This window comes from Watersipora subatra, chromosome 1 (genome assembly GCF_963576615.1).
Source record: "Watersipora subatra chromosome 1, tzWatSuba1.1, whole genome shotgun sequence".
NCBI lineage: Eukaryota > Metazoa > Bryozoa > Gymnolaemata > Cheilostomatida > Watersiporidae > Watersipora > Watersipora subatra.
Genome location: NC_088708.1, coordinates 38,824,053 through 38,848,493, shown reverse-complemented (window position 1 = coordinate 38,848,493; position 24,441 = coordinate 38,824,053). Strand labels below are relative to the sequence as shown.

At 35.6% G+C, this 24,441-nt stretch overlaps 2 protein-coding genes across 2 annotated transcripts in view; one reads left to right on the top strand and one right to left on the bottom strand.

Moving 5' to 3' along the window:
* Nucleotides 1-7,873, bottom strand: part of LOC137387398 (prolow-density lipoprotein receptor-related protein 1-like) — an 85,081-nt gene extending 77,208 nt beyond the window's left edge. The window contains exons 1-2 of the mRNA XM_068073814.1: nucleotides 7,734-7,873; nucleotides 4,439-4,579 (exon numbers count right to left, since the gene is read on the bottom strand). Coding sequence (XP_067929915.1) covers nucleotides 4,439-4,579; nucleotides 7,734-7,824 — 232 coding nt within the window. The 5' untranslated portion in view covers nucleotides 7,825-7,873. The remainder of the gene's footprint in view (nucleotides 1-4,438; nucleotides 4,580-7,733) is intronic.
* A 243-nt stretch (nucleotides 7,874-8,116) lies between these two features.
* Nucleotides 8,117-18,995, top strand: LOC137394214 (kelch-like protein 38). Its single transcript, XM_068080939.1, has 5 exons — nucleotides 8,117-8,255; nucleotides 9,252-9,426; nucleotides 9,994-10,690; nucleotides 11,941-12,124; nucleotides 18,130-18,995. The coding sequence occupies exons 2-5, from the start codon at nucleotides 9,260-9,262 to the stop codon at nucleotides 18,834-18,836; spliced, it is 1,755 nt and encodes a 584-aa protein (XP_067937040.1). The 5' UTR covers nucleotides 8,117-8,255; nucleotides 9,252-9,259; the 3' UTR covers nucleotides 18,837-18,995.
* The last annotated feature ends 5,446 nt before the right edge of the window (nucleotides 18,996-24,441 follow it).

Here is a 24,441-nt window from a genome sequence, read left to right as displayed (position 1 = left end):
GAGCTAGGACTGCCATACTACCCGATACTTCTGAACAGCAGCAACGAAAACCGAGTTGAACAAAAGAAAAATCTGAATGCAGCTTCATCTTCAAGCTCAAATGAAAAACCCAGTCAGTTTTGGTAGTCAGCTTGATTGGTTCATACAGTGAAGAAGGGGAGAAATCAGTTTATATAAATAAGTTTGTTTAGTAAAATATGCTGAAAAAAGAAGATTTCTCTATCTGTTGGAATAGCAAGAAGATGTGAGAGATTGAATCGGCTGGTAGATTTTTACAAAAGGACCCCGCACCGAAAGACCTGAACCAGAAGACATGTCACCAATAGATCCCAACCAGATAATCACTGGACTAAGTGCCCTACTATTTGCTGGAACAACTACTAAAACGCTAGAATGTGTCAGTTTGTGTGACACATTAAACCATAACTGTCCCGTACAGCTTTTATCATATTTTCTATGTAAATCAGACACGCTGATTCTGTTTTGTATTCAAAATAAAGATTGGTCGACTAACCTTCAAAGTCATGAAGGCTTTTTAAAGCGTTTCAATATCTGTCCCGACAACAGCACACTCGGCACAACAAGCCCCGCCCATAAATATGTGCCGTAGCCTAGCTTCTTAGGAACGGGAGTTAGGGATGTTTACTCTAGTTTAGAATGATAGAGAAGGGTGTTTTATTACCCATTATTATCACTTGTGTTAATCGTAGTTACCACGAGTAATCGTGTTGATAACTTGTTGTCGTGGGACCACAAGTGTCCTAAACTTCACCGTGGGGTGAAGTTGGGTGGGACCCAGTAATCACGATCACACATCCCGATTAATGGCATTAACCAATGGTTAACACCATTAATCATTAATTAATGGTGTTAATCAATGCTTAACAATATTAATTCGTCTATGGTGTTAATCGTTGGTCACAAAACTATTAACAATACCTTCATCTTATCGTTAATGGTGAGGAAACAACAAAGGCTTTCCTCATCATTAATGATGCTTATTTTCTCCTTATTGCCTCTTATGCTTCCACATTGGTGTTTCCTTATTGTTTCCTATGCTTCCACGTTGGTGTTTTCTTATAGTTTCCTATGCTTCCACATTGGTGTTTCCTTATAGTTTCCTATGCTTCCACATTGCTGTTTCCTTATAGTTTCCTATGCTTCCACATTGTTGTTTCTTTATAGTCTCCTATGCTTCCACATTGGTGTTTCCTTATAGTTTCTTATGCTTCTACATTGGTGTTTCCTTATAGTTTCATATGGTTCCACATTGGTGTTTTCTTCGTATTTCCTTTGCTTCTACATTGGTGTTTCCTTATTGTTTCCTATGCTTCCACCTTGGTGTTTCCTTATAGTTTCCTATGCTTCTACATTGGTGTTTCCTTATAGTTTCATATGCTTCCACCTTGGTGTTTCCTTATAGTTTCCTATGCTTCTACATTGGTGTTTCCTTATAGTTTCCTATGCTTCTACCTTGGTGTTTCCTTATAGTTTCATATGCTTCCACATTGGTGTTTTCTTATAGTTTCATATGCTTCTACATTGGTGTTTCCTTATAGTTTCATATGCTTCCACCTTGGTGTTTCCTTATAGTTTCCTATGCTTCTACATTGGTGTTTCCTTATAGTTTCATATGCTTCCACATTGGTGTTTCCTTATAGTTTCCTATGATTCTACATTGGTGTTTCCTTATAGTTTCATATGCTTCCACCTTGGTGTTTCCTTATAGTTTCCTATGCTTCTACATTGGTGTTTCCTTATAGTTTCCTATGCTTCTACATTGGTGTTTCCTTATAGTTTCATATGCTTCCACATTGGTGTTTCCTTATAGTTTCCTATGTTTCTACATTGGTGTTTCCTTATAGTTTCATATGCTTCCACATTGGTGTTTTCTTATTGTTTCCTTTGCTTCTACAATGGTGTTTCCTTATCGTTATTTGGTTATGACCATTAATCTCCATGGTGGTCACAACCATGATTAATGGTCACAACCATTAATCTTTGGTTTGTCCAAGGATTAACTATTTTTCCTTTTCAGTAGAATAGAACACACATTAAACTATTTATAGAAAAAATTTTACAATCCTAGAGCTTCCACTTTCGTCATATTTTGCATAAATGTGATTTTTGATATAACTTGCCCGCTTTTTCTATGTGTCGAAAACCTCAGGTGAAAGCAATTTTATAAGTCCCATGTCTCAGTGAACTCTATAAAAATTATTAAACTTGGAGTGTGATTCTTTGACTAGTTTTTGTCTTGGTCTTCAATTCGCTGTCACGAAAGGTCCATACTAAATTTAGAACCTCAGTGTTATCATGAACCCTGTCAGCCAGATGCTAGATCTTGAACTGAAACACTTAGGATTTTTCAACAGTTGGTAATCTGGTTCCTTTTGTCCATAGAACCCCAACAGTATCTCACAGTGAGCTCCTGGTAAGAATGTTCTTTTGTAGAGAGATAGCCAAGAAGTATTTCCCCCGTTATATTTGGAATAATATTATGCCCACTTAATTTAGATTAGCATTCGGGTTCTGCAAAAATTGTTTTCGTAGGTCGGATGCATTTTTCAAGGATTTCGTAACTATCTGAAATGCATCTTCTTTAAACTCTTCTCAAGGAGAGTGAGACAAATTAGTAGTTCTAGATAGCTGTGCAATTGACAGCAAGCCCTATGAACTGCGACAATTCCTTCCAACAGTTTGGCTTACGCCATTCCTTAACAACCGCAACTCTGTTTGTGTTTCCAGTTTGCTGACTATGCGCCTCGACTGGTTTGTCATGGCAGCAACTGCTATTTGGTAGCATTTGGTTAAAGCCATACATCTCAGCAGTGCTAGTCATGTGGCCAAGAGTTTCATGTGCAAAGAATGTTTCATACGATTTTGGAGATGAGTAATGGCATGCTCTATGATAGCACCCAAGGAATGCCAATGAAGTGCTGAACCATATGAACCGAAGTAGAATGCAAACGGTAACAACCTCCGCAGTCAACATCCTCCTTTGCTGCCTTAATAGCTGGTCGACTTAAAACTTAACTAAGCTTGATTCCTAGACCACATATTTTCTAATAGAGCGTCCAGGTTATCATCAAATCTGAAAAAGCGGTAAGCAAATTCTATGGTGTTCGTTTAGCTATTTATAGCCAATCTAAAGCCTTTCTCTCATCAAAGTAAATGTAAGACCACTGGCTCTATCATGCTTTTCTTCAACAGCTTTTCTGACTATTTGGATTGTTTATTTGTTTTTTTACATTGAGTCTTGTGGCTTTATGATCGGCAAGACGGTTCGATGCTGTGCTTGATGAACATAGCACATTTTACACCTTCATGATTGTACCAAATATGATGGCATGTTACATCAACAATGGGCTAGAGTAGCCTTTGTATGATGCAATTACAGCGAACAGAGTGTGAAGATGTGATGATATGGTAGATGGTCAGTGCAAGGGTTTATGAAACCAAACTGAAGTGCTTGAAGTGTCTCAGCTTTGATAGTAGGTGATCAGATCTTTGTTTATAGTACTAAATATCGGTCTCTTGTTACATAGAACAGAGGTTTTGTGAGATGCGACTCATTGCATCTGACTATTACTTCTCTCGATAATGCTTAGCGCAATAGGTTAGTAATGCACAAGCGAGAGTTTAAGTTAATCATTTTCTAGAATGCCAGTGTCCAATTAGCAATAAGCAAATTAATTGAGACTCGGCACTGATGAAGTTGTAGAATTGCATCATACTTAGAGTTTCACGAGGGAGGGCTTCGGTATTCAAGATTGCAATATTGTGGCATATAGTAACAACAGATTGTTACAAAAAACTTTCATTAAAAATTGTCTTGCCGACATGAAACACAACAATAGATGGCACGATAGATTTTGGTTGGCACTTCAGTAAAGCGAGTTATGGTTAATTTAGTGATGTCTGTTTACTGAAAAGATTATATATATAACTTTCACTTACATGCACGTGTGTCACAGCACGTGTGTCACAGCACTGGTGTATAACTAGACAGAATATTAAACTTACATCATATTTTTGAAGACACAATGCTCTTTTTTATTTATACCGTTCGCGTTTCATTCATCAAATATATAAAACGGTAGATTATATTATTATAGTATTATTAGGTACATTATATCTAATAATAATATAATAATATAATAATATTATACCTAACGTATAAAAATAAAAAATTATAAACAAAACTTACTTTTAGATGCTTATGCACAGAATTTTGAACGGACAATTGACAAAACAAGATGCCATCTCATAGTAATTATTGCGTAAACAATTAAGATCTGCAGGGCAGCGCCACTTCATTGTTGGCAGCATGCATGTTCATCACGTATCACTAGTTGAACCGTGTGAGATAAACATTCAAGTAATATAGAATGACTACCAGTAATTGGATACATCAGTAATTGACAATGTGAAATACCTGAATAGCACCACTGGCCACATCCTGGGTCCTCCAAACACATGTACGGTTTGAACGGTTGGCATGTCTGTAGCTCCTGGCACTCTCTCTCATTTTTTGTGCAGTACACTTTAGGAAGTACATTCAAATCTCCAGATAGATCTATAGATAAAAGGATACAGTAAAAAAGAAAAATACAGCTAGCCCATTTAGGAATTATGACCTCAATGAGCACAACGCCAGCTACAGTTTGTCAAAGATGGATTACTAGATACGGGCAGGTGTCAAACAACTTTGCGTAACACCAGTTTTGATAGATTGCATACAGGGCCTTCAGGAAATTTTGGTAAGCATTTTGTAAGCTTCAATTAGTATGTTAGAGAGGGGACGATGTGTTACTACAATACTAAAGATGCAACAAAATAAATCGACAGCAGAAAAGTTACTTCAAAAAACCCTGTATTTTCAGTCAGCTACAACTTGGTCCGACAAGCATTGCTTATCCTAGACTGATTTGCAAGAAATCTAAATTGTGTGTCTAAATAGATCTAACTTATTGGATGATAAAACCTGAATAAACCTTGAAAAAAAAAAAAACTTGTTTTGCCAAAATGAAGTCTTTGACATGGTATTGGTTTGTGTCCCAACAGGGAAGAAGCTATATGAACACTACAGCTACAATCATAACCACAAACACAGCAGGTATATAGTCTTAGAGCAATGCAAAATCACAAAATGCAAATTTACTCAAAAAAGCTTCTAAACAAAATACATTAAAACAAAAGCAATTTTTTGTGAATTCGTCAATTTTTGTTATTGGGATAATAAAGTTTCTTTTCACACAAAACTGAACAGCTTGAATATAAAACAATATCAAAAATATGCTAGGATCCATCCTGGGTTTGCCTGGTGCTTTAGCGAGCATGTGCAGGGTAGACTATTAGTTGACCTGTGAATTGATATATGAGAAATGATAGGCTATGTATGTATAGAAATGTATACGTTTTTGAGAAGGGTTCCGGCAAGTTCAAAATAAACACCTTTACTTGATATTTACTAGTACTCCTAAGGATTCACACTAGGTTGGGGAAAACAATCTAAAAATTTTGTTAAGCAGGGCCAAGTAAGCACAAATTGTACTCATTCCTTTCAAGAATTTGAAGTACTTTTGTAGCAATCAGTGATGACTCGAGACCAAACCCTTTCAACCTCATACCATGAGCATTTTAAAATCATTCAGATTTACTTCGAGAGAGCATTATTGTATGTGCGCTTAAGACAGGGCGTTGGCAAAACTACATATACAAACGAGAGCTGAGTAGTATCACAGCAGACAAAGGGAAAACTTCCATATGCATCCATCAATGTCTCCAAAAAGATTGAACACAAGGACTTAATTTAACACATAATCTGTATTATACAATTGGCTTGACGCTAAGCCTCTAATCTCAGTTAAGGTGGACTGCCCTATGCATAGGTACACTAGACTGCTAACGAAGAGCACCGTGTTTACACTTAGTGTCTCGCATTTTCCTCTGCTCACATAAATGCCTGACAGACCACACCCAGACAAATACCTGACCGCTGACATCACTTTGAAAAGAGTGGTGGCAGCACAATCAGTGATTCACATCAACACTTCGAGATAATAGCTCATACATTTTGATGGCTGATCGCTTAAGACAACAAAACGGCTAATTGGAAGAGAAGCCATCAAAAGTAACAGGCATGGATGACTTGACATTGTTCATTTCTTTGTTTACCAATCCTTTTCTTTAGAAAGTCACTCCATCGCCAAATAATTAATTGTTAATTTGCAAAATAGGGTTCGAGTGCAAAACTGAAAACCAATTGATATTATGAGAATGGCAGTCATTAATATTTGACTACTTTGTACTGAGAGTAGGAGCGCTTACTAGGTGCTAGTACAATGGGTGACCATAAAATGCCGCAACATGGGACAACAGTCGTTCAAAGATGAGATGGACAATCTACATAGAGCCTACATAGAGCCTACATAGAGCCTACATAGAGCCTACATAGAGCCTACATAGAGCCTACATAGAGCCTACATAGAGCCTACATAGAGCCTACATAGAGCCTACATAGAGCCTATTGAAAACAAGTTGAGTGATGAAATACAAAAGCTTTACAAATACTCAGGCTAACGAAAAAACAAAATAATTACAAAGTTTAGGCATGACTTTTGACTTCTACTCCCAAAAGAAGTTTATTAATAGCTGGCACTTGTCCAACTGAAGCCATTTACTCTGCATTGGCCACAACGATGAGATAAACACAGTAGTAAAGCACACAGCTCTTCCTATTTATTATAAACTTCCAATGAAACTTTCAAAGACAAGCAAATGTTACTGTCTACTGACTAGTAACAAGTAGCACCGTGCAACAAAAATTGACAAAGCAGAATTTACTGCTTGCATCTCTAACCGATTTACATATAAAGCTTGGAACAAGAAAATCAGGAGAGAAAATTCTATAAATGATATTTATATTAGCTTTATAGCCTCAGCTTTTAGCATCATAAAACAAAGATATACATAAAAATATAAGTGAGCACTTACTGATCTCATAAAGACTTGTCCCTGATTATCATATGAAATGGCGATTAACTAACCAAGTCTGACATGACAGTCAATCAAGACATAAGTTTTGAATGACTATTTAGAAATATGTGCTTTAGAAGAAAACAAGCTGTTCATCAAACAAACGTAAGTTCTTGTTAAAGTGATATCATATATATATACCATAGATATCATGGAGCAAAAGGAAATTGCGTACATTGTACGTTTGTGTACGATAGACAGTAATCCAACGATAGAAGTTACAAAGCAGGGCTGCATAATTTCCCCAGTGTAGATCTACTTAAACTATTCATCTACTTTGTGGTATAAAAAAAGAGTTGATGTCCTGCATAAAGTTGAGAGACGTTTTATACAAGGTACTAGCTGTCAGCAATAACAGCTATTGTTAAATGTGACCAGTGCGTTGATGGAGCATAAAAATATGATCAAACACACAAATACAAACAATAAATGCTTTACTTGTTTGAATAATAAACGACTACATGATACACGAGAAAAAACCACTAACACATTGCATAGTTTTGAAATCTGCAACAAGTTCATATTAAAAAATTGTACGCATGCAGCGTTGAATATGCAATCTATAGCAGAAAGCAATGTCACCGGGCTTGTTTTAATGCCTCAGCATATGCACAATATTTAAGAAAAACTGACAATTGTAACTTTGTGTATCTGAATAAGTACCTAGCTACTAGTACCAAGCAATAACTTACCCGAGTATGTCGAATCACTTGCGTCAAAAGCACTATTTTTACGCAATGTTTCAATTACTATTAAAAAAATTACAGCAACACTGCGTTTCATATTGTTTTAAAAACGAGTTATATTTTCATATTAAAATAAGTTAACAAACGTTGCATAAGATTCGTTCAGTGTATTACGGCTCTATAACGGATCTTCATATGTTTGTAAAAGCTTATGATTTATGGTGGGGTCGCTAAATCTCCCAGGTACTTGATGTTTACGCAATGCCTATTGCGTTATTGAGCAGATTTAGCCCAATAAACATAGCTTTAATGTCAAGTTTATTAATAAATATTTGAGTCGCTAGTGCTTTCTTGGATTGGTCAATCTTTTCCTTATCGTTCGCACTTGTTAGAGTAAATATTGTTTTATTATAATTGTGACTTTGACACGGATTCAGACTGCTCGACATTCACATCGCTTTCATTAGAGGACATTCATCGTTATATGTACAAGCTGCGAAATAGTCAACACTTTTATTATCAACTACGGTAATTATTACGTTATCTTGCCTATCTGTTTTAGTTTCGTAGATTTCTCATTGGGCTTATTTTATTTTAACTACGTGTGTTTGGATTCTACTTAATAATAATTTGTGGTACAGATTATGTGTTATTGTTTGTAACACATGCATTGCAAGATGTAATTGCGCTGTAAGAATTGTTGCTGTTTTCGTACATATATTGATTTATTTTGATACCGTATATGATTATTTTTATGTATTCGGCTGATGGCATATTTCGTGTCTCGTAGACGGTGGTGTGAAAGTTAAAATATCACAGACTTTGACTAATCACATTTTATGTGATCTAATTTTTCATGTTTCATGATGGTTTCTTGATGTTTCGTAAAACTTAGCAAATAAGTCAAAAGTGTAGTACGTTGTACAATTTTTGTTTTCTACTAATAATTTTTCATCTGTCTGGGTTTTTTACTACAAATTTTCTATTTATTTTTAATATTGTTTAAAATTTAGCCAATTTTATGTCTGTAACTATAACAAAAACGTATCTTGGACCTATATAATTGAATAATTCACTTTAAGTGTATTTCATGTGCTCGTTTAAATTTTGATTTGTGTTTGACTAGACACTTGCAGCCTACAAACATTTGCTTTGTGTAGGTATTGCTCGGTTGTGTATCTGCCAAGATAAATAAAAGGGTGTCCAGCCGAGTTGAAAGCATCATGTTAACAGTTCACAGCAGGCGGCGTTTTTCAATGTCTCAATTTAAAACTGTGCTGTTCTGTGTGTTGTACATAAGTTATTTAACATGATGGTTCTACAAATTGTTAGTAAACGGGCTCATCACAACTCCACAGTTTGCTATTGTAGCTTTTTTTGAAGAAGATACCTGGGCTTGAAACATATTGTTTAAATACAGAGCCTTGGTCTGCTCACATGCCAAAAGGCCACAGCATAAAGAAAACTGGTTGTATGTGTGGTTTGACTATAACTTTATAACTATGCCTTTACCTACATTTCTAGATGACATTATGAATGGCCATCTCTCAGGGTATAAAGTCTCTTCGTCTACTAAGAAGGTGCTGATAAATACAGATCTCGCATCTGACATACTTACAAAGCTGAATAATTGTCGGCTAAAAAAACAGTTTACCGATGCAATACTGAGTGTTGACCAGGAAGAACTACACTGCCACAGGTCAGTTATCAGGTTTTTTTCTATATCTGTGCTATTACTTTCTTTTCTTCTGTAAGCTTATATTTCTGTAAAATTTTGTTACTCATTGTATCTGCTAATGATTTCTGTAAGTGAAAAGTAGTTATTTTGTGTTCAGAAATGTTATTTTGATGTCCACAATATCGTTCGCATCTATTTTAGTATAATTTCATATCGTTGTTCAGTTGTCTTTTTTCCATTCATAATTATAATTTTTTGTCCGTGTTAGTAAGTGAATTTTTGTAGTTAGCTGTGATTGGTTTGTGATAAGATAAAAGCTTGAAAAGATTATTGCACTAGTCAATCATTTGAAATATTCATGAGCTTCCCTATTTGGATCTATTAAATCTACTCTTGGGTTGTTTCTTGCCTGTATGCTATGATGAGAAACCGTTTGCCAGTATATGACCTTTAATTGACCTCTAATATAGAAGGAGATTATCTCGTGATTTATATAAGGTAAAAAGTGCTTTCTAATCGCCATGATAATGCTTTTTGTCAAGTTCACAATTGTTGCTATGATTCAAGAATATTCCCTGTTTGTTATAGATGTGTATTAGCTGCAAGTTCACCATATTTCAAAGCCACTTTCTCTAGTCACTTCCAAGAGGCCATAGAATCACGAATTACTCTCCATGATGTTTCTCCGTGGATCATGAAGCGAATACTTGAATATATATACTCAGGTCAACTTGAGATATCATTGGAGACCGCCGTTGACTATCTTCGTACAGGTCACATGTTACAGTACCCGTATATAGTCCAGGCATGCTGTGACATGCTTTCCCGCCATCTTCATCCCAACAATTGCTTAGGTATTAAGGAGTTAGCATCTCTCTATGAATGCACTGACCTCGAGGCTACTGCATTTGATTATGTCCTCGAGCATTTTACCACCGTGGCAGAGCAGAGTGAGGAGCTAGCCGAGCTCTCCCTATCTTCTCTTGTCACCTATCTATCAGCTGACAATGCTGACATCGGCAGCGAGGCGGTCATATGGCAGGCTCTAATTCGCTGGACCCGTTATGATGCGGAAAATCGAAAAGAAGATTTATACGAGTTGCTGTCTTGCGTTCGGCTCTCAGTTTTATCATCAGAGGAGTTGTCTGCCATCTCTAATGATCCATTGGTATGTAGCCAGCCGAAGTGTCTACAGCTTATCGAGAAGGCATTGAATAAATTGCGCGATAGTATGAAATCATCTGCAAACGTGTGTGACACGAGAGCTGACAGTCTATTGCTTCAGGTAATTTCTCGCTATTATTTATGCCTCGTTAGTAGGTTGGTAGGTTAGTAGGTTGGTAGGTTAGTAGGTTGGTAGGTTAGTAGGTTGGTAGGTTAGTAGGTTGGTAGGTTAGTAGGTTGGTAGGTTAGTAGGTTGGTAGGTTAGTAGGTTGGTAGGTTAGTAGGTTGGTAGGTTAGTAGGTTGGTAGGTTAGTAGGTTGGTAGGTTAGTAGGTTGGTAGGTTAGTAGGTTGGTAGGTTAGTAGGTTGGTAGGTTAGTAGGTTGGTAGGTTAGTAGGTTGGTAGGTTAGTAGGTTGGTAGGTTAGTAGGTTGGTAGGTTAGTAGGTTGGTAGGTTAGTAGGTTGGTAGGTTAGTAGGTTGGTAGGTTAGTAGGTTGGTAGGTTAGTAGGTTGGTAGGTTGGTAGGTTAGTAGGTTGGTAGGTTAGTAGGTTGGTAGGTTAGTAGGTTGGTAGGTTAGTAGGTTGGTAGGTTAGTAGGTTGGTAGGTTAGTAGGTTGGTAGGTTAGTAGGTTGGTAGGTTAGTAGGTTGGTAGGTTAGTAGGTTGGTAGGTTAGTAGGTTGGTAGGTTAGTAGGTTGGTAGGTTAGTAGGTTGGTAGGTTAGTAGGTTGGTAGGTTAGTAGGTTAGTAGGTTAGTAGGTTGGTAGGTTAGTAGGTTGGTAGGTTAGTAGGTTGGTAGGTTAGTAGGTTGGTAGGTTAGTAGGTTGGTAGGTTAGTAGGTTGGTAGGTTAGTAGGTTGGTAGGTTAGTAGGTTGGTAGGTTAGTAGGTTAGTAGGTTAGTAGGTTGGTAGGTTAGTAGGTTGGTAGGTTAGTAGGTTGGTAGGTTAGTAGGTTGGTAGGTTAGTAGGTTGGTGTCGGTTTCTCTTGTCGCTCTTAAACATGTTGGTAGTCTTAGTGATTGTCACTACAGTTTTCTTTTAGCAATATATTTGCACCTTGGTTTTGAGAAGTAGTTTTTGCTTTCTGTTCATCCTTTTAGAATGAAATAGTTGAGGAGTTGTGCATTCACTTGTAATACAGTGCATGCTGCTGCGGTCTCACCCACTCCCATCTGAAATAGGGGTAACTTCAACACTAAGCTATCATTAACCTGTCATTTATCAGTTTTAATTGTAGGCTTTGACTATGGAGGCACCGCTACGTCTCCCAAGTAGATTTGTCTGCTCCAAACCTGATCTGCAAGACGGGTCATGCGTGACGCATGAGCACAGAGGGAGTTGAGAAGATTCTAACCTTGTCTTTGTTTCTTTGTAGAACGCGAGGCCCTCAACTTTGCCCAGGGATATGCTTGTGTTGTTTGGTGGATCTTCGGACTATGAGCTCTCAGAAACCGTAGGTTACGACCCTGTCAAAGATCGTTGGACAAATCTTCCACCGCTGCCTGAGAGGGTGGTTAGGGCAAGCGTCACAGCTCATGACAGCGCTATTTTTTTATCAGGTTAGGCCAATAGAGCCGCTTACTCGCTGTCAAATAAGCTAGGGGCTAGCTACACTTTACACCAATTGCATCAACCATGCTTCCGTTGCCCATCACTATCCGTAAATGGAGTATTATTTTTATGTTTTTATTTATACCGTATGGTGGTTATGCAAATTAAACCTTGATAATGCATGAGCTGCACAGGCAAGTTTGCTCTGTATCTGCGTTATCAGAATATTACCAGTTTAGTTCACTAATCAACAGGCATTTACTCGGATCAAATTCGTATACGTCTGTTGAATATGTTTCTTGGTGGATTTTCAATGTTACCAAGATACTAATTTCCATGAGAATACCAGTCAGCGCAAGATTAGCTAGCACTCATTATCCACATAAAACTTTCCCATTGATATCTACGAGTAAAGGATCAGTTTTCAAAGTTTTGTAAATTTTATTAGTTTATAAATGTGTTTGTTAAAGTTCCAATTTGTAACTCTAAATTCAAATTTTAGTTTTATGAAGACATTTGCAAAACTGTCCAAAATAGGGTGATGCTCTAAATTTACTTTTTGGTAATAAATGTAAGGAATAGCGTGTGGTATCCGCTCAAAATCCTTTACTTTCTTTTCATCTGCACCTTTAGTGTGCTGTCAATGTTTTTATACTAAGAGGGATGGAAGAATAAATATACAGCTACATATTGGATTGTAATGGTTAGGCTGATGCTCCGCGGTATCACAGAATGCTATGGTTTATGTAGAGGTCTTCTCAATAGACAACTCGCAGGTTTCGGGTTAGTAAGGCTTTGACTGGACTAGCGCAACTCTTTTCATTGAATTTGACAAAACAGAAACAGCCCATCATACTGGTGTATTATGGGTACTGGTGTATTATGGGTACTGGTGTATTATGGGTACTGGTGTATTATGGGTACTGGTGTATTATGGGTACTGGTGTATTATGGGTACTGGTGTATATGGGTACTGGTGTATTATGGGTACTGGTGTATTATGGGTACTGGTGTATTATGGGTACTAGTGTATTATGGGTTATGGTGTATATGGGTACTGTTGTATTATGGGTACTGGTGTATTATGGGTACTGGTGTATTATGGCTAGGAGGATGCATGGGGTATGCACTCCAGTCCTTACTTACGTCAATGTAGTTGCTGGCTACATTAGGGTTAGGGCAGACATCTTGTTAGTATTAGGGTAATTAGGGACACCGGAGTGTCTTCTGCCTTTGATGTCTAGATGCTGCCTTCATCTCTACACGCATTGTAGAGGCGCTAGAGCACTCTGATGCAGAGGATCAGCATAAAAGTTGCGGTCAGCCTGTTAAGTCTCTTGTGTCTGAGCCTCTTAGGTCTTTTGTGTGCCAGAGCTTTGATTATGCATTATACCTGCATTAATTGTCTTATAGCTAACTTATGTGTACCTTATAGTGTCCAAGTAATACATTTGTTTATCTTTCAAAAGTATTTTGATTCAATCTAGGGTATTGTTAAATATATATAATTCAATCCATGATATTGTTAAATATATATAATTCAATCCATGGTATTGTTAGATATATATAATTCAATCCATGGTATTATTAAATCTATATAATTCAATCCATGATATTGTTAAATATATGTAATTCAATCCATGATATTGTTAGATACATATAATTCAATCCATGATATTGTTAGATATATATAATTCAATCCATGGTATTGTTAGGTATATATAATTCAATCCATGATATTGTTAGATATATATAATTCAATCCATGATATTGTTAGATATATATAATTCAATCCATGGTATTGTTAGGTATATATAATTCAATTCATGGTATTGTTAGATATATAGAATTCAATCCATGGTATTGTTAGGTATATATAATTCAATCCATGGTATTGTTAGATATATATAATTCAATCCATGGTATTGTTAAATATATAGAATTCAATCCATGGTATTGTTAGATATATATAATTCAATCCATGGTATTGTTAGATATATATAATTCAATCCATGGGATTGTTAGATATATATAATTCAAACCATGGTATTGTTAAATATATATAATTCAATCCATGGTATTGTTAGATATATATAATTCAATCCATGTTATTGTTAGATATATAGAATTCAATCCATGGTATTGTTAAATATATAGAATTCAATCCATGGTATTGTTAGATATATATAATTCAATCCATGGTATTGTTAGATATATATAATTCAATCCATGGTATTGTTAGATATATAGAATTCAATCCATGGTATTGTTAGATATATCTAATTCAATCCATGGTATCGTTAAATATATATAATTCAATCCATGGTATTGTTAAATATATATAATTCAATCCATGGTATTGTTAGATATATAGAATTCAATCCATGGTATTGTTAAATATATATATTTCAATCCATGGTATTGTTAAATATATAGAATTCAATCCATGGTATTGTTAAATATCATGGATTGATATTTATTCCACGAACAAACGAGCAGAAGCGAAGTATGAGTTTTTATGATAAATGCATGTGCACACAACTTACGAAAATTAATCATCAACAATGAGACGAACCCTGGTCTAGAAATTTCATCAACAAATTTCACCATTGTTTTGTAGAGTCGTTAAAGTATAATAACGATACAAAACACATTTAAGCCTATTTAAATATGTTACCAAGTCTTTGTAAACCGTCAGCATTATCTTAAAACTTACCCATCTGATCGGATTATACACAAATAGACAGATTAATTTGGACGAAAATCATCACAAAACGCTTGAAGAGCTTGGTTTAATAAAAGTTAAAACCGGAAATTGAAACGCCAAGCGACAGAGAATAGAACGATAAAGTCGTGCGCATTTCACGAAAAAATAACATGCACATTTCACCAGTCTATAGCATTGTCGAAGGTTTCTGTAATTACCATAGGAGTACTGAAATCGTCTCATTTTCGCCGATTTCAAAGTAACTGACATTTTAGACACATTTGAGTACTTCGGTATTTTAACTGATGTCCAACGTAGTGTAAGTAAAGGAAATGACGATGATATGTTTTTCTAACGATTCTCATGAGATTTTAAGATTATGAGATTATACTTATTAGATTATAAAAACTATGACGTTTTCAAATGTAAACAAAATTGTGTATTGGTTTTATATTATTACTATATTAATAATATTGGTTATTCTAATAATATCAGTGCATTTTACTTCTAATATTGGCCAATATTGCATTTCTCCTATTGCAGGGGAGAGATATATACATATAATCTTTTCCTTTCATTATTGCTATTTGTTGTATATAATAACACCCACACCCAGTACATTGCAGCTACCATTGCAGTTATCCTAAATTGCACTGCAGGGCCATTTGACTGCTAATATTGCATTTCTCAACCATCCGTACCCTTTCTTCTTTTTTTTCCAATATTTCTTTGATCATGGGCTGTATGACAGTGGAATTTTTAGTATATATAATTATTATATAATAAATATATATGATTATATATATTATAATTATATATATATTGAATTATATATATATAATTCAATCCATGGTATTGTTAGATATATATAATTTAATCCATGGTGTTGTTAGATGTATATATATATATATATATATATATATATATATATATATATATATATATATATATATACTCATGCTACAGACAGTACTGTTTCGGCTATTGAAGCCTCATCAGTGCAGCTCAGAGCTTAGGCAAGAGACACAAATCCCATTACCAATGAGGAAATTACTCCAGATTAAAAAAAAATTATACCTCTGATATGTACTCATTGTGTGTGCAAACCCTAATTCACAATAACCTCAAATAAGGCAAAATAGATCAATTAACACTTTTGAAAAGAGAAAAAATTAAAAATGTTCAAACCTATTTTTTACATTTGCACTTCACCAAAGTACTCAACTAGGGTGAGGCTATTCAAGTCTGGCAGCGCTGTTTGAAATCTCAAGTTTTCCTGAGGTGTACATGTATATATATATGTATATATATATATATATATATAGTTTAATCCATAGTATTGTTAAATATATAGAATGCTTAGACATGTGATGACTACCAGTTGAACCATGTACAATCATTTGATGTACATGTAAATGATTGATTATAAGTTTCGGTTGTCAAAGTCGCATGAGCTCCGTTAGACTTTCTGGCACCTCAGGAAAAGGGAATAGCCTCACCCTAGTTGAGTACTTTGGTGAAGTGCAAATGTAAAAAATAGGTTTGAACATTTTTAATTTTTTCAGTTTTCAAAAGTGTTAATTGATCTATTTTGCCTTATTTGAGGTTATTGTGAATTAGGGTTTGCACACACAATGAGTACATATCAGAGGTATAATTTTTTTTTAATCTGGAGTAATTTCCTCATGCAGTAAATGCTAACCATTGACCATTCTTGGGTTAATCAATGATATATCAACTAGGCTGACTAGAAACTACATGTATATGATTACTGATATTCTAACTATAGTACATTACACTTATGTTCGGCACCTCAGATGACGCTCGTGTCAGTCAAAAAACTGAGTCTTACTGTTAATATAATTGTAGCTGAATCACTTTTAAAGGTTGACTTGCAACAAAATTCACATTACAGTTGTTTGGTATCGAAAGATTCACTATGTCTTACTCTGTTGTGTTGTAGCTGCATAATATGTGGAAATGTAATTACAAGCTCTTAAAAGCTCAAAAATGAAAAGACGCCGTAGATTGGAATCTCTTTATTTCTCTGACGTAGTCATGACAGTTTGGTTATTGTCTTGTCACATGATGTTCTCATGTGAATTGAAAGGCCAATAAAAATCTCAATATAAAACTTATCGTAGCACTAGTTTGTGACAAACACTTCGGGTTTTACCGAAGACCCCATATCAAATATAGATGCTCGCTACTTTACAGTTTTGTTTCGGCCTGGTCTAATCGACAAGTCGTAATCTGATCATGTGACCCAATACTTCGCAAATAATTTCTGCAGCACTTTTCGATTCCCGCAGGTGACTGACAGGTTCATCATGTTTATCAGACAATGATATGTACTCCTTCGAGCTAAGGTTAAAAAATTAGATGATTTTTTCATGGTAAGTTATAAGATATAACTGCTAAAAGTGACAGCATTACAATGACGATAAAATAGACGTGTAAGAACAATAGACATGGTTTTATTGAATGCATGAAGTATATTTGTGAAACTATTTCGACGAATAAGGTTGCATGAAAGTGTAAACAGAAACCATCTACCACAACTATGTCACATTTGAGCCATTTTGGAAAGAGAATCCAAACAACGGTGGTCTCGTGTGGCTGCGATTAGCTGTTGGTTTTTTAGCTTTTAAGAGCTTGTAATCACGTTTCCACATATGTATTTTGCACCTACAACACAACAGAGTAAAACATGATAAACCTTTTGATACCAAATAACTGTAATGTGAATTTTGTATTAAGTCAACCTTTAAGTCTTCTGCGATTATGAAAATATTTTGTAGTTCTTATAATACAAAATGCCTGTCGGTATACTGGCATAGACATCTTGAAAAATCTACAAATCACCTATTGGCTTAGCCTAGTTGTTAACAAATATTTTCAAGTTGAAGATTTATCAATTTATCCGACAGTGAAATCAATTTTACGTTCTTCATCTCCAAATGAAACAACTATTATTACATTGAGCCATGCGCTTATATCCCATGAGAATGCGCGTATATCCCATGAGAATGCGTTAAATATCTCATGAGAATGCGGAAAACAAACAAATAAAAATCATATAGTTTGTAGTATCTGTCAAAATGATAGTATATGTAGCAAATTATTTGGCAAAAGTCAAATTTGAGATTATTGGCCATACACACGCAATGTATTATCATTCTGATACAGACCAATAATTTAACGTTGTTGGGGTGAGATTTGTTTGAAGGGTTGTATTATAGGTTGGTCACTATCAAGTTTCTGTGGGTGCAATAGCTTCTCTGATTTGCGTTGGTTTGTTTGCAGGGGGTATTGTCAATAACGTACTATCTGATGCTCTATGGGTCTTCTGCTGCAAAATGAAAACGTGGACTCGAGGTAAATCTCTAATGGAGGCAAGAGCAAAGCACTCATCAGTATTAATGAATGGCTATCTTTATTTATCTGGCGGTGTTAGAATGGCTGAAGATCAAAGCGTGGTGCCCATGGCCGAGATCCATTCATATCACTTGAAGTCGGGCGTGTGGCGAAGAGTGGGTTACAATAACATACCCAAGGTGGAGAGTCACTTGCTAGGTGTTAATGAGACTCTTTATGAACTTGGAGGACAGAGCAATGACTTGTACAACATGACGATGGAGACATACAGGGTCAGCCCTGGCGGCAGCGTAACTCGTACAGATGAACATTACGTGCTGCCATGTAGCGACGAGCCAGGGCCTCTCCGAGCGGCTTTACACGGAAATGATCACATTATTATACTCTGGGAAAAAACTGGTAATATCGTCTCTGTCAATACGACGGACAATCGTTTGTACCGAGTAAATCATACGTTAGGACATGTATCAGGATGTCTCGTTACATTCAGTCATCACGCTTACATCCTCGGTGGATATGAAGATGGTAAGCCTTCTACTGAAGGAAAAATATTGGACTTGAGGTCCGAGTCCTATAAGAGAGTCCCATTACCGCCTGGCTTGCAGGTACAAAAGTCAGTGAGGGTACGAATGTGATAATTTGAGGGTGTCTGCAGTGTCGCAAGCCAGTCCAGTCGGTGTTGTAAAGCGATTGATGGTGCTAACTGGTTAATTTCCTCTACGTGTTAGTAGGTCACTTGCCCACCCCTTTATTCTTTTCCTAATAAATAAGTCTGGAGTGCTTCGCAAGCATGAGCTCAGAAGACCTATCTATTGAAATGTGTACATTCTCAGCTGCGGCTAATGTTAATAAAAACTTGTTATATCAACTATAACAAGTTTTTGTCAACTTCAAACAGGTGATCAAAATATTCTTCTAATCTAAATAGAGGACAGGTACTTGTTCCCATAAGCAAAGCTATTCAAGCATCAGCTCAATGCCAATTGATATATCATTTGAGGTGGCAACAGTTCGGTCTACCTAATCCCTCCCCAAGTTTCAACTCATTTCTCCAACAACTGATGAATCAGTCTGGTACAGGCAGCGTATAAACTACAATGCAAACGATACTGAGAATGAATACATTACATTGTGCACTAGTTGGTTTTAGCCTTATCTCTTGACAATTACCATTTTTACCAGCGATGAGGCTAGGGGTTTAGAGCTACCCAGCCATCAGATAAGATTTAGAATATGCTATTGGTAAGTAGGTTGGGGAACAGGAAAGGCACTTTAATGAGCGACGTAAGTCGCATGCCTCGGTTGATGCACTACTCTCTTCATTTAGATTGACAGTATAACATTCATATTTATATAGATAATAGGGATTTCCATGGAAACACTAGTTGATAAAAAAGATCACATTCGCTAGTTACATGGGAATTAAAGTTTGTGAAAATAAGGTGATTAAGGAATAGTAGTTGCTAAATAATAATATAATCATTTATTCGATATACAAAGAAAAACTGCCATTGAGCGAGTGACTTGATAGAAACATTTTCTATTTATTTACTTGAATAAGTGTAATTTGCACAACCAGCTGAAATAATTCAAATATTTCGACTTACTTGGAAGGTAGACAATGATAATGTCTGCAGGCACTAGTTTATAAACGATTCTATAAACGATCCTGTTGGTTTAGTACCAACTCTTCAACTATACCAACCAAGCTATTTACTAAAAATTTGGCTACATCTCAGTGACCGGGTGAGAGCATAAGACTGAAAACCCAGATTTCTTTGGTGGAGCCATGTCTATTAGGACACAGGAAGAGGCAACGGTACACTGGTGATCAAATACTATCTTGTAATCCAAAGTTATAGCAGTGCTTACTACTTTTGTCTCACCAAAAGCGTTTAAAATATTGCTTCTCATATGGCATGCACCAAACTAGCACATTCTGAACAAACCAGGTAACAACTTGCTTGCTAATTACAATGTAGTTTTGGTAATCTAAGTGGCCATAACATGCATTTGTTCAATGAAATCTTTTAAATGCTGGCTTCCAGTTTCAAAGTTTCCACCCTCAAAGATATAAATTATAAAGTGTACTGATTAACTGGCCTGTCAAAGGTAGCGGCTCGCGTCAAGTTCAATCGGAGTTGTCTGCGCATGCCGATTGGTGTGGCAGCTGCTTCGTTTGCTGATGAGTTAGTTGCGAAACCTAAATCGCGTTCAACCGACTTGGTTATGCCGACACCAGCGTTTCGTTGTGAACCAAATTTCTAAATTTAGAGCACCTTCACTGCATGCCAAAAATCTGTCTGGTAGTATGAACAAGCAACTCATGTTTATTATTTAGAAGTTGAAGAAGGTTGCCACAACATTGCATGACTGTGGACCATAGGCTGAGACGTTCACTGAGACTTAAACTGGTTTGGTGTGAACCAACATATCCTAATAATCCTTCAGCATCTAGAAGTTCGTCTGCAATAGTATGTCAGACTATCTCAGGGTTGTCTCTCCTCACAACGCGTTACATCCAATAAACCAATGATGTACATCATTATACTAATCTATCTTTAGCTAACGTAATTACTACTATTTAGGCTGTACTGTGATTGGCTACCACAAGCGCTTATGCATCTCCATCTAGTTCTTTGTATCAGTATTGATATGTTTTATCCTTCACACTGAACAGTATTTCCAAGATTTTGCTAAGTAAGTTTCTCTTAAAAAAAACCTTCAAGTATCTCCATAGTATGGCACCTTACAGTGCCTCGCGTTGCGTGTTCACAACTCGAGTTGTATAACTCGAGTTGCCGTGTTGTACAACTCGAGTTGCCGAGTTGTACAACTCGGCCTGGGTTTATGATTAACTCGAGTTGCGTTATACGCAAAACTAACACGGGTTTGTAAAAAAAGCAAAGTGAGTAATTGGGGTGTCTCATTTACAGAACATTTACAGAAATTTAACACTAATAATTTAAATATATATAGCCTACACATTTAAATTATATAATTATATTGGTGATATTTGCGCATATTTATTTCTATAAATATAACGAGACAAAAAACAATTGTAGAATGTAAAAAGCAAACTAAAAAACAATTTATGTGGGAGGTAGGCCACTTCTTTTTCAAATGAAAAGAGTTATCTCCCTAGAACCTGACAAAAAACTGAATGAACACCGAAAATGAACATAGAAATTAGTTCAACGGCGTTTAATGATGCACCAAAATAAATTCCATATATAGAAAATATAGCTAGAGAAAATGAAATGATGAGATGTTCTCAAGCCGAGCTGCTGAACTCGAGTTGCTGTTAAAAGAACTCGGCCTGGATTTTTGATGAACTCGAGTTGTGTAACTCGAGCTGTACAACTCGAGTTACAAACTCGGCGCAGTATATTTCGCTATTAGCTCTAGCTTTACAGTACATACATACATGTACATAGTTTAATTTCTATTAGCTAACGGGTGCCTATTGATGTACCATTGTTAATATAACCAGATCTACGGTTATGCTACCGTAATACCAATATATTGCACCTTACTTTTGGAAAGTCGTGTTGCGTGTTCACAACTCGAGTTGTGAACGCGCAACGCGAGGCACTGTAAGGCGCATTACCATAGTTTAAACGTGATTTTATCCAAAGGCTGTCTGGAAACTAAAAAGAACAGCTATTCGTTGGAAAGTTATTAAAGCTACACCTAAGTTATGAGCCTTGCAACTCTAATATAAACAAGTCTGGCCATGATTGATGTAACATTTGCATTTTATCACAGAACGACTTACATACAAGAATAACTGGTTATTTGAGAGGCACTTGAAGTGATATAAATATGGTAGGCATCAAATGTTCTGGCATATACAAAAGGCTGAACAAGTACTCACAAACTTGTATACAAGGATGTCAATTGTTATATTTCATCAATATTTTTCGAGTAACAAGTAAAAGGTGTCTCTATTCTGGCCTTTACGAGACATCATCTGATTAGCTTCGATAACATATGAAATAGTTTTGGTTGACAAATTTCTGGTGACGCGGATCCATGACTGGTAATATCTAACAGACATCATTGATATTTTTTTGTTTTGCGATAACCTGCATCAGAGGGTATGTTTGGTGATAATATATACTTCGCTAGTCATTCTTACTTTATTAATTACTTTATTTTTACGTATAATGTAGACTTTTACATGATGTTTGTTATATAATCTATTTATCGTGTTGCTATATGTATTTGTTTGAATTATTCATCAATGGTTTTGACATCTGAAATGTAGTAAACACAATACAATGTATATTCAGAAGAATATTTGCTCCAGCATATTTTCGTTTTGAAACAAAATTCAGAACAGATTTGACTGTACACACATGTACATGTATACAAGATGCTTGCATACATACATGTACATCTGTACAAAGTTCTTGCATACATACATGTACATGTATACAAGATGATTGCATACATACATGTACTTGTACATGTATACAAAATGCTTGCATACATACATACTTGTACATGTATACAAATTGCTTGCATACATACATGTACAAGTATACAAGATGATTGCATACATACTTGTACATGTATACAAGATGCTTGCATACATATGCATACATACATGTACATGCATACACGATGCTTGCATACATGTACACAAGATGCTTGCATACATACATACATGTACATGTATACCAGATGCTTGCATACATACATGTACACAAGATGCTTGCATACATACATGCATGTACATGCATACACGATGCTTGCATACATGTACACAAGATGCTTGCATACATACATACATGTACATACATACACTATGCTTGCATACATGTATACAGTATGCTTGCATACATACATACATGTACATACATACACTATGCTTGCATACATGTATACAGTATGCTTGCATACATACATACATGTACATACATACACTATGCTTGCATACATGTATACAGTATGCTTGCATACATACATACATGTACATACATACACTATGCTTGCATACATGTATACAGTATGCTTGCATACATACATACATGTACATACATACACTATGCTTGCATACATGTATACAGTATGCTTGCATACATACATACATACATGTACATACATACACTATGCTTGCATACATGTATACAGTATGCTTGCATACATACATACATGTACATACATACCAGATGCTTGCATACATACATACATGTACATGCATACACTATGCTTGCATACATGTATACAGTATGCTTGCATACATACATACATGTACATACATACACTATGCTTGCATACATGTATACAGTATGCTTGCATACATACATTCATGTACATGCATACACTATGCTTGCATACATGTATACAGTATGCTTGCATACATACATACATGTACATGCATACACTATGCTTGCATACATGTATACAGTATGCTTGCATACATACATACATGTACATACATACACTATGCTTGCATACATGTATACAGTATGCTTGCATACATACATACATGTACATGCATACACTATGCTTGCATACATGTATACAGTATCCTTGCATACATACATACATGTACATGCATACACTATGCTTGCATACATGTATACAGTATGCTTGCATACATACATACATGTACATGCATACACTATGCTTGCATACATGTATACAGTATGCTTGCATACATACATACATGTACATGCATACCATAATTTATCAAAACTATCAAAGGTAATATTAATAATAAAAAGTGTAATCTCATTTTGCGATAAAGATACGGTAGAAAAAGTAGCTAAGAATGATGAAATAGCTTAGCCTTCCGATTATGTACGCGTGTCAGCAAACTTTTGGTAGCAACCATTATTAGATATATATACCTATGGTATAGGCATATATATCTATGGTAGCAACCTTCGTGAGTTCAAATCCAGCACAAAGCATATTTTTCGTTTTTAAAATTTTATCGCTATACCTGGACAGATGAAAAACTTATTTATAAATAAATAGGTTTCTAAGATATAAGATTATATATAAGATTATATAAAAGATACATATAAGATATACATATACATATAAGATTTATATATGCAAAAGATTTATATATACAGAAGAAAGAGACACACACTATTGCTAGAATTCTGTCCGATAGCATACCTATATATTTGCATAAGAATTACATAGATACATTCAAATGGAAAAGATAGAGGAGAAAATATAACTGGGAAGTAAGAAGAGAATTAATCAGAAATTTGTGAG